Source organism: Panthera onca, chromosome A2, assembly GCF_046562875.1.
Source record: "Panthera onca isolate mPanOnc1 chromosome A2, mPanOnc1 haplotype 2, whole genome shotgun sequence".
NCBI classification, from domain to species: domain Eukaryota; kingdom Metazoa; phylum Chordata; class Mammalia; order Carnivora; family Felidae; genus Panthera; species Panthera onca.
Window position 1 is genome coordinate 115,462,095 of NC_138340.1, and position 12,327 is coordinate 115,474,421.

At 37.9% G+C, this 12,327-nt stretch overlaps 1 protein-coding gene across 4 annotated transcripts in view; it reads right to left on the minus strand.

Annotated features, from left to right (window-relative positions):
- IGF2BP3 (insulin like growth factor 2 mRNA binding protein 3) overlaps window positions 1-12,327 on the minus strand; it is a 154,480-nt gene that overhangs the window by 96,063 nt on the left and 46,090 nt on the right. For all 4 annotated transcript variants that reach the window (XM_060632712.3, XM_060632711.3, XM_060632714.3 and 1 more), the window contains exon 3: window positions 9,828-9,876. In XM_060632712.3, the coding sequence (XP_060488695.1) occupies window positions 9,828-9,876 (49 nt within the window). The remainder of the gene's footprint in view (window positions 1-9,827; window positions 9,877-12,327) is intronic.

Below are 12,327 nucleotides of genomic sequence, written 5' to 3' on the forward strand. Positions count from 1 at the left end.
TGTGGTTCAGCAAAATACAAATGTGTAACATTCTGCAGAGTAAGTCAACTTCCATAAATACACAACACCAAAAAAAGGGGAGAGGGAGGTCCTACTGATTAAATGTCTTAAAAAAGATCTTGTTTAGGGGCACCTGGGTGGCTTAGTCGGTTAAGCATCCAACCCTTGATTCTGGCTCAGGGCTCAATCTCACGACTCACAAGTTTGAGTCCCACACAGGGTGCTGCACTGACGGCAGAGCCTGCTTGAGATTTTCTGTCTCCCTCTCTCTCTGCCTGTTGGTCTCTCTCAAAAATAAACAAACATAAAAAAAAAAAGTCTTGCTTAGACCTTGATTCAAACAAACCTTTTAGAAACTGGCATAATTAAATACAAACGATTAGATTTGTATCAGATATTACAGTTACTATACATTTAGTATGTGAATTTTTAAGAGACTCTTATGGGTTAAAATGTGTATCCTCAAAACTCATATGATGAAGTCTTTTTTTTTTTTTTTTAATTTTTTTTTTTTTCAACGTTTATTTATTTTTGGGACAGAGAGAGACAGAGCATGAACGGAGGAGGGACAGAGAGAGAGGGAGATACAGAATCAGAAACAGGCTCCAGGCTCTGAGCCATCAGCCCAGAGCCTGACGCGGGGCTCGAACTCACGGACCGTGAGATCGTGACCTGGCTGAAGTTGGACGCTTAACCGACTGCGCCACCCAGGCGCCCCCATATGATGAAGTCTTAACTCCCAGTACCTCAGACTGTAACCATATTTAGAGACCACATCTTTATAGAGATCAAGTTAAAATTAGGTCATTAGGGGACACCTGGCTGGCTCAGTCAGTAGAGCATGTGACTCTTGATCTCCAGGGTCATGAGTTCATGCCCCACATTGGGCATAGAGCTTACTCAAAACGAAACAGAAAAAAAAAAAAAAAAATGAGGTCATTAGGGCGGATCCTAATCCAATAGAACTGGTGTATGTACAAAAAAGGAGAAAATTGGGGGCATCTGGGTGGTTCAATCAGTTAAGTATCTGATTTTGGTTCAGGTCATGATCTCATGGTTTGTGAGTTCGAGCCCCATATCAGGCTCTGCATGGACAGTGCAGAACCTGCTTGGGATTTTCTCTCTCCTTCCCTCTCTGCCCCTGTCCCACTATCTCTCTCTCAAGATAAATAAACAAACTTTTTGAAAAAAGAGAAATTACTTGCACTACAAGCGATACAGGTATGCTGTTTCAAAGGGGTACATGCACCCCAATGTTTATAGCAGCACTATCGACAATAGCCAAAGGATGGAAAGAGCCCAAATGAATGGATAAAGAAGATGTGGTGTGTACACACACACACACACACACACACACACACACACACACACACACACACTGGAGTATTACTCAGCAATCAAAAAGAATGAAATCCTGCCATTTGCAACTACACAGATGGAACTACAGGGTATTATGCTAAGTGAAATTAGTCACAGAAAGACAAACAATATATGACTTCACTCATATGAGGACTTGAAGAGAACAAACAGATGAACATAAGGGAAGGGAAACAAAAATAATATAAAAACAGGGAGGGGGACAAAGCATAAGAGACTCTTAAATATGGAGAACAGACAGAGGGTTACTGGAGGGGTTGTGGGAGGGGGGGATGGGCTAAATGGGTAAGAAGCACTAAGGAATCTACTCCTAAAATCATTGTTGCACTATATGCTAACTTGGATGTAAATTTAAAAAATAAAATAAAATAAAATAATAAATAAATAAATAAATAAATAAATAAATGACAATCGTGTCATTATTGAAAAAATAAATAAAATACTAAAAAAGAGAAATTTGAACGCAGACATACCCACAGCAAAAATAGCACATGAAGATTGAAGTTTCACCACCACAAGCCAGGGAACTACTAGAAGAGAGAAGCCTTGAACAGATGCTTCCCTAACAGCACTCCCAAGAATACAAGTGCACTAACACCTTGTTAGACTTCTAGCCTCCAGAACTGTGACATTAAAAGTTTCTGTTAAGTCCCGCAATTTGTGGTTATTTTGTTACAGCAGCCCTAGTCAACTAATAGAGAGACATTATCTTTTGGAGATACATATTGTAGTATTTACTAAATGAAATCACATCATGTCTAGCTTCAAAATAATCTGGAAAAGGGTGAAGAGAGTAGAGCTATCAACAAAACAGGACTGGCTCACCATATATTAACAATGGCTGACACTGGGTATCAAGTCTGGGCATCAAAATTCTTTTAAAGCTCCCTAGATAATTCTAACGCACAGCAGAATTTGGGAACACGAGTCTAAGAATAAGTAACATTGAGTCCAGTGAAGACTGTCCTAGCAGAGGAAATAGCACATACAAAGACCCTGAGGTCAGAAAACATGGTGCCTTATCATACTAGCCTATTTTTATTTTTGATATTGTTTAAATAAAGGTTTAATTTATTATTTAAATAAACCTTTAAATAAAGGTTTAAATAAAGGGCCTAGAAACCTTTGAGATAACCATCTCAGAAGATCCATGGAACCACAGGACACAAGTTCAGGCAACATAGTGCACGGACATTGGTAAACACAGGGAGGTAGAACCTTGGGACCAGAAATACTTGCCTCAAATACTGTCCATATACAGGCAATAGGTTAACTCTGCCTGTATGCCTGTAACATTTCCCTGCGTGCCTCTCACACCAAGTCATTTCTAATGAGGCCAAGTCCAACCCATCCCAGAGCATTGATGCATAAAGAACGCCGCTGTCCACGGTTCTCTAAAAGTTTACCAGTAACTTCTTCAAATAAGCTGTTCAACCCCATTCATCACTCATCACCATATATTTCCTCCAAGCCTTTTTCTATTGAAAAATAGAATCCTTTTTCTCCAAGCCTTTTTCTATTGAAAAAGTAGAATCCTTTTTCTATTGAGTTCACTGTCACACTTTCAGAGACATGCGGAAAGCAAATAAATGATGATAATTGTAAGAAAGAGAAACTTACCTTTTGGGGGAAGTGTTCTGTTTGAGTAACCTGATTAAGAGCAGAAACTCTACCACTTTCCAGTTGCGTGACCCTGGGCAAGTTACTTCACCTCTCTGTACCTCAGCTGCCTCATCTGTAAAGTGGGGACATGGGACTGTTGTGAAGATAAAACGGGTTAATTCAGCACCTACCATGTAAGTGTTCAATAAGTGTCAGCTATTTATAGGCTAGTACTCAGAGTCAGGCTGTGGTGGAAAAAAGATCACCTGTCTGTGTCAACGGTCTCCACTTGCCTCTTATGGGCCTTCAAAATTTGGTAGAGATCAACTAGCTCTAACAACTGTTCATACTAATTGTCATAGTGATTTTCAAACAGTCCCACAAAACTTCCCCAGGGGCCAAAGAGGGAACCAGCAGACAAGGTTCTATGCCACCTTTGAAAAGCTCGGTCTTTATATTCGTACACCAGGATTCTGCCATACCATGTGCTTTGAAGAAAAGAGAAAAGCCTGAAAATCACCTACCAAGAGAACACTGCTTATCTACTACTACTTTATTTACAACGCTAAGATATCTGCTGCAAAAGCCAACATTTAAATGGGTTATTTGTAATAATCAACATCAACACCTCCTGTGACTTTTCCTTCAGTTCATGGCTAATGTCAACCCCACTGTGTCTAGAGAGGTATTTTGCTGTTTGAGTATCTTGTATTGTTAGCTTTTCACTGTCAATTATGCTTAAATGCTTTGGTCTCATCCAATTTCTGCTCATCATTAATTCACGTATTCACCACGGACCAAACACCATCTGACCAGAGCACCAAACACACATCAGCACTTGGACATATGAAGATGAATCACAATTCCTTCTGCTAAACACATCCACCAGGGACTTCGCCTGACTGACTCCATCCAGGGCCTTGGCCTAAATCTCTTTACTTGGAAGTCATCCCACCTCCCTCCATCTCCAAGACAGTCTTCCAATTCTCAGGACACATTCATCCAAGGCTTACTATAAGGGCTCTTTTTGAACAATTTTAGGTAACTATGCTACAGCTTTGTTGTCTGTCTTCCTCCCAGACTAGATAACATGGCATCACTACTTTCTTGCTTACTTCTTTTTTCTTTCTCAATGAAGACTCCTTTGGTTTCCCTTTTGCTAGAGCCTAGCTTAACAATATTGCTATTTCTACTTCCTAGTAGAACAGCCAAGGTGTCCTACTGTAATCATTCTTTCTTACTACATTCAGAGTCCATACGGAAAGAAAGTAACAGACTTCACTGAGATGCTACTAGCTTTACAAAGCTAATGGAAGCTAATCTTATGGAAATTTCTGACTCTACACCTTGCCTCCATTAAGCATTCTTCTAAGTGCAATGTGAATTTCTCCATTCTGCAGTACTTGCCTCAGCTCACAAAAGGTCCATTTTCTGAGGTTTCTACCTTGTTTATAGTAGAGTAGGTCTTTCATTGTGGTCTGAAATGCAGGCATCTCTCTAAAGCTTTAGCCCTTCTACCACACAATAGACACTACTAACATGAATGTAATTTATTCGAAGTTCTGCTACATCCTCCTACTATATCTTACTATTAACCCAACACTCCCCACCACCCAACTACAAAGGAATAAACTTCTTTTCATCATGAAGGAAGCCTATAAAGTTCTAACACTCCCTATTACCCTAGAAGTCAACTTTCCAAAGCTGGTCACTAGGAATGAGGCTCAAAACAAACTAGCCAAACACTAAAGTGTTCTGTTAAGGCAGTGCTGTGGCCCTACAAAAGCAGAGCCTCCTAAGATTTCTTACAAGATACACTCACTTCCAAAAAATTGCTTCAAGCTCATATGAAGCACCACAAAGACCTCTGAAAGATAAAATTAAGAACTCTGCTCGGAGAAGAAAACCGTATTTTATGCTGCATATTCCAACTTACACCTTTGGTTTTTCATTTTTAGTATAATAGTTACTTGTTTTCCATGTCAAGAACCTGAGATCAACTCATAAATGTCGGAAGACTGGATGCAAATGCAGGATGCTTTTAGTTATAAAGAAACTCCCTTTAATCCCCTATGTTTAGCCTGCGAGACAGCTTCTGCTTCCTTTATTCAATCACACCAGACTACACACATGGCAAAAACAGACCTTACGCTGTGGAAATCTCTTTAGTTTCTTCTCAAGATACTCATCTTCCCAGCTCAGTTAAATCCAGGAAAAACTGGATATCCAATCCCTGAGGTAAAAGCCAGCATACATTCTGGATTTTCTACCAAGACTGTGATTTCAAAGTATGCAATCCTGCTAAGTATTTGTCAGACCACATACATATTCAAATCTTTGCCTTAGAAAATACAGTGTCTTCAGTCATGGCCAATGTCAGGGTATCATCATGTACAACACCTCAGATGAAGACAACTAACTGTAGCACAGACTGTTTTCCCAGACAGTAAACCAGTAACTCTGGGAACATCATTCTACTATTACTGCCCAACCCCAAAATGAGAACCTAACTCAACCTTTAAAACATTTCATTTACATAATTATTGAGTCTTACATTTCTTTCAGAGAAGGTACTCCTTTTTGGAGTTCTGTGAGTACTTATTAGGAATTTTGATTATTTAGATTGGACAGTAGTAAGACAATGAAATTGGAAAAAAATTCTCCTTGAAAAGTCCTTTCCTGAGGCTTTGGCAATTTTTTTTTTAAGTGCAGAAAGATTCTTTAAATTTAGGAAATGGGGCCCATCTGAGACATTGAGTAAGAAGAAACCGAGTGTTCTCAAAGGCTTTTAAAGTCCGGGGTTCTGCTGGGACTCTAACAATCCCACACCTCCATGCTGTTTGTCCAAGAAGGCATCCCCTCAAATCCTTAGCACTCATGTCCACGTCCCTCTGGGCATCTGAGGACCCAGGTCTGTAGGCCATCAGGACTCTTTGTAGATGTGGCCCTTCTAGCATTTTGGTCACACCAAAAATCTTCCAAGTATATCAAGCAAGGGGATTGGAGGTGGAGAAACAAAATTTTCTTCTATTTCCCTTCTACTGCTACATTCCACATACTGGGGGGAAAACAAAACCACCTAATTCTCCAGCAGTAGGTCCTTCACAAAGTTAGTTTCTTCATATTTTTATCTGCCAAAAACACTTAAGCAGTCAAACAATTGGCCAATCCAGGGCCCCTAAGTGCTTTATCATTAACCATAACTACATAGTTAGAAACCATTTAACCTCTGCCTGGCATACCCAGGATGCAAGATGCACTACACAGAGAACTTGAAAGGAATCCCCTTCTGATCATTCAGTATATGGCAATATAAAGAAAAAATAAAAAATACACGAACACAAATATAAAAAAAGTCATAATGGAATAAAATAATTAATGATCCAGCAACAGATTTAATAAAATGCCACAGAGCATCACATCCAGTGTTTCTACCAAGGTCCCAGATTCTGTCACCTCTGCAGTGACCTCACAGAAAATGGCTTAAAACAGGACTGGCAGAACAGGGGAGGAATTTCACTTGTGGGTTAGAACTCTGGCTGGATATTAAGCTCTTGGTTCCAGGTCCACCTTTCAACTTTTCAATGCTGAGCTTAGGACTCTGCACTCTTCAAAAGCACTCCTTTTGGGCGCCCGGGTGGCTCAGTTGGTTGAGCGTCCAACTTCGGCTCAGGTCATGATCTTCGTTTGTGGGTTCGAGCCCTGTGTCAGGCTTTGTGCTGACAGCTCAGAGCCTGGAGTCTGCTTTGGATTCTGTGTCTCCCTCTCTCTCTGCTCCTCTCCCGCTCACACACACACACACACACACACACACTCTCTCTCTCTCTCTCTCTCTCTCTCAAAAATAAATAAACATTAAAAAAAATTAAAAACAAATAAAAATAAAAGCACTCCTTTGCCTATGGTTCCGTTAGCTTCACAGACTGGAAGACAATGGAGGAGATAAGACAGGCTCTTCCCCCATTTGTCAGCAGTTCGTATCAGCAGTGGGTTTCAGTCTCTAAATGCCATGGGCACTCCTAAAACCAGCTTTATCACCTCCCTTCTTTCTCCCCTATGCCAGGGAGCAGCTACAACCCTTGTTCAGAGTCTCAACTACTCAGGGCTCTCTTTCCAAGTTACAAAGATCTAATCATCTCAACTTCTTGCTTCGACACCTCAGCCTTCAGGATGGTAACTACTCCCTGCAGCCACCGCCTCTGGATCCTCTTTTTTCCCTTGCAGTCTTCCAGCACCTGTGTAATTCTTTACATTAAATTTCCCCTGATGAAATACCTAGCGTTTGCTGGCTCCAGTCTGGACCTGACCGAGATAAGCACCAGAACTCAAGGTTAAGAGGAGGTGAATTTGTTGTTCATTTCCTAGCTAAAACGTAGCGTGCATTTATACATATCAAGCACTTTTTAAGGGCTTTAGTGTACATCAACCCATAAAGGATTACAGCAACCCAATGAGGTGGCTACTATCCTCATCCTGATGTTAGAAATTAGGAAAATGAGGCTCAGAAAAACCTGCTCAGAGATCACACAACTATAAAGTAGTGAAGCTAGGATACAATTCCAAGTCTGACCCCAAAGGCCACCTACAAAAAAAACTAAGGCTTTTCTAAATACTTCACACTGCTTGAAGGGACTATTTACATGATTCACCAATCACTTATTCTAAGTATACACTTGCTTTTTTGTTATCCTTTTAAGACTTATTCCTTACCAGTTGCCTTCCGTTTTAACATGCCATTGTTTGACTAGTAGAACAGTATCTTTTGTCCTGTGGAATGTCTCACATTCTGGGCTTGACTAGTTGTTTCTTCGTGGCATCATTTAAAGTTGTGCCTCTATCCTCTCTAGTTTTGGTAATTCAAAGTTAGACTGAAATTGAATACAGTCAAATCTCTATTTTTTAGACAAGAATATTTCACCCGTGTTTCTGTGTATTTGCTATTTCATCAAATCAGGAAGTATGCAACATCTGGCCATTCCATTATCAGTGAAACTAAGATTAATGAGTGGATTCAAAGTTTAACCCCTCCATTATAAAGGCAATCTGGACTTTTAAATCCAAAATTATCACTGCCTACGATAAGGCTTTGGCACAAGACAGACACCATACTCAGTATGTACAAATAAAACGTTATAAAAAGTGACTCATGTCAAAAAGGAAGTAACAGATGGTGTTCATTCAAGTCTTCAAGGAAAGGAAACATCACAATAACTCATTCTATTCCTCACCAAATTGGTTTTATCAGTATTTCAAACATTTTTAAAAAATGTAAGAGGTCAAAGGTCAAGAGTTTCAAAGTCTAGTTCCAAGCTTACAATTTAGTATTCATTCCTACTTAATTCTTTGAATCCTGTGCCCATATTTGTCCATCTGAAAATGGAGTTAACATCTCCAATTTCACCTTACCTCAAAAGATTAGTGGGAGGATAAAATGAAATATAAAAGAAAAAGTTGTACATGGCAAATAAAGATTCATTCTCATAAATTAAATTTTATCCAGAATGAGAAATAATACAGTAAACTAAAAGCTTGAGAAGCCACCAAAAATACAATAAAGTAAATGCTTCAGAAGTCACTGTAATCTAAATTTGAAGAGATGTTATGAATGAACTGCCACTTGCCTACAGCTGATATGCTAGTACGCCAATATTCACTCACTTAAAATTGACGACTACCATTTTGACGATTTCATTGAAAGCTACACCAGATTTAGTTCTCAAACAGAAACTCATATTTAACATGGCCCATGTTAAAATAAGGGGATCCAATCAGTAATCTTGATTACCATGACACTTGATTTGGGTACCCAGGCTCCAAGCTACTCAAGTTCCTAAACCAATGTTAATCTAAAACAGGAAAATCCATTAGGTTTAATCTTAAAAGTCACTGTTTCCATCTACAAAAATACACTTTCTATACATTATATAACTTGGAAAATATTCAGTATATATCAAAGAACCACCTCTTCCAGCAAAGTTTAAACCCAATTATATTGTTCTGAAAATAAATGCTGTATAAAATATCATGAGCATAAATGATTTGTTACCAACTGGGACATTGGACGAATCATACCTCAGACCAACACACCTTAATTGACCATAAAAGAAACCTTTCAACCATCCTTTGCATTTTGGTGAAGGTTCTGGTTTAGTGACTGACTCACCAAATGTCATTTCAGAAAACTAATATGAAACACACAAAGCTAGTTACTCTTTGTTTTTATATTAAAAATACATGCAAACTGAGGAGTTTTCCCTGCACCATCTCTCCCAAATAAATTTTAAGAACTTTCAGGTTCCATCATCAGCAAGAGTCAAAAGACATTTTATTTCTTCAACCACTGATACCTCAAATTCTAACCATGATGTCATTATTATCCTTTGGCAATTATGGACACTGGCTATTCAACTGTGCTAAATGGTTTGTTTATACAGTTACTACAGTGCCACCATCTGAGCAAAAGAAAGCTGAGCTCACATTTTAAAATAAAGTATAAATAGCAGGTAGGTGTCTTTAAAAAATGTGCCAAGGAGGGAAGTTCATATTTAAATATAACTGGCGAACTCATCAGAAAGATCCCAAACAAGATTCTGTTAGGATGGGACTGAATGAGGAAAACTACCCCATTAAAGTATATCAAAGAGCAGATTTTTTTTTATTTTAATGAGCAGATTTTTAAGAGACACTATGCTCCTGCAGAGAAAAGCCCACAGCAAGACATACACAAGAGAGAAGAATTTTGTGTTTTAGCACAACCCAGAGTTGAGGGAACGAGAAAAACCCTTCGAAAAACTAAAAACAATAAGCTTAAATACAGAAATCTTAACTTTAAATATAGAAATTCTTACCTCCCACTGTAAGTGAGGCGGAATATTCCTTATCTGAAGTTTCCGGATCCTGCAGAAGAATTAAAATGTTTTATAAAAGAAAAAAGAGTATGAAAGCCAAAGACATTAATAGCCACCATGGATGCTTTAAAATATTTACATTAACTACAAGGCAATTCGCAGTAAGAAAACACAACCAAAGAAGGAAAAAGGAGACAAAGTTAATCACAGGATGCATACTGAGACCATTTGGAGATCCAGCAGCATTGGATTATTACAGCTTATTTTAAAAGCCACACTGGGGCGCCTGGGTGGCTCAGTTGGTTTCCAACTTCAACTCAGGTCATGATCTCACAGTTGGGGAGTTCAAGCCCGGCATTATGTTCTGTGCTGACAGCTGAGGAGCCTGGAGCCTGCTTCAGATTCTGTCTCCCTTTCTCTCTGCCCCTCCCCTGCTTGTGCTCACTCTCTCTCTCTCAAGAATAAATAAACATTAAAAAAATTTTTAATTTATGGGGCCGTACTACAAATGTTCTTAATCTGAGATCACAGCCAAGGGGACCATAGACAGATTTGGGAAATCTGGATGGGTGGAGGGGGAGTAAAAACCACTGATTTATTTTTTCACTATCCCCTACATGAAACTTAGCACTCCTTTAATTATGAATGTTGGCATGTAAGTTGAGTAGAATCACACTACTTGTAATTTTGACATTAACATCAGATATTTTTGTATCACTATAACTTGCTGCAGACCTTTATCATCTACACCCATTACTGTTAAACTTAGATATGTTGCTAGAACTTACTATGTTAAGTACATATTTTAACTATGAGTTTTAACATTTTACTAAATGTATTTCAAAATAATTAACTTCCTATCATCCTATGTATTTTATGCCTTGAAAAACATCCTAAGATATCCCTAACTTTCAGGCTACCAAAGGACTCCATGGTACAAAAAAAACATTAAAATCCTGACCTTACCACTGTATGTTAACTAACTCAAATTAAAATAAGAACTTAAGGAAAAAGTCATGTTTGAATTCTCTAGCTAGTAGTTATATAAAAGATCTTAAATGAAATATGCATTTAGCTAGATATTACTTTTTGATCACACTTAAATTGATGGTTTCTATTGTCATTGCATAATACTCAAAAATATATTTAAGATTTCTGCCTTCATCAAGTTTATGGACTTTGTTAGGCCTAAAACCTTCCCAAGTGAGGTTATTTTGGCTGCCATTTGGAAATGTGCATCATGTCTTTATTCATCAAAAATGCTGTCAATTTGTCTCCTTACCCACTCAAACTTGTTATTAGAGTTATTTAGCATTTTTTATATTCACTTGTTATATATACAAAATACTTTATTACTACATGGTTTTACTGACACCTAACACAATTGTAAATGTCTCAGCATCTTACATATATGAATCTTTGTGTTGTCCATTAAACTCTTTGGTATTTTATGTATGTAAATCGTTTGGATACTGCTTAACTCATTGCATGTGTAATTATTATTAACCACTCTGATTCATTAAATTTTCTTATCTCAATACCAAAAAAAAAAAAAAAAAAAAAGACCTCAGTTCACATGCCCACATATGTAAATATGTAGGTCACATAATATTGATTATATACAATATTTACTGTAATGTATATATCCTCTCTTCTTCTACCCTTTTTTAAATGCTGTCAGAGGGAGGAAGGGAGGAAGAGATATCAATTATGTGAGATTGTACCATAGGTGCCACACACAAAATCACCTCCTTAGAAGGGAAAGAAATTTATAGTCAACTAGATATTAAAAAAAAAAAAAGAAAAAGATTAGCAACTGGGCTTAACATATCAAGTGAAATAATTAAATTACTTAACTTCTAAAATTAGAAGTTTCCTTCCTGGTCAAATAACCCACTTATTTTGAGGTACCACAGCAAACCACAAGATCAGATTCATAACCTAGTCCTTTGTCTCTTGCATTCCCCTCAAAGCACGAGAACAAACACCAGATACCACCTATCCCTTAGGGAACTATAAACAACATGTAAGTTAACCCAACTCAGGTACATCCTGTTTGTAAACTAAGGAGGAAGAAAAAGCAGTTTTAAATTATTTTTATGGGACCATAAAGCAAAGCACAATCATCCGGGACAATACACCATAGAGATGGTAAGACAGCAGGTCAATTTAAGAGAAAAAAATTTCAACTACCACCTTAGTCTCAGAATTTACACATGAAATGCTAAGCCTAGGATTTCTTTCATAGTAACTCATGTGCTATTAATTGTTAAAGCTGCAAGACACATGCGCTCGCTCTGCTTCTGTATATATAAATTTTATATTTCCCATAAAAGCCTTTAAGAATATACTCTACCAAGATGTGTAATACACAGATTACACAATTGCTATATATTGCTGTAGGCAGCAGAAATATTACTCAACATTATGTAATTATTTATCCTGAGTAACCAAGGAAGTTAAGATTTACTACACACATCCAACTACACATATGCAAGTA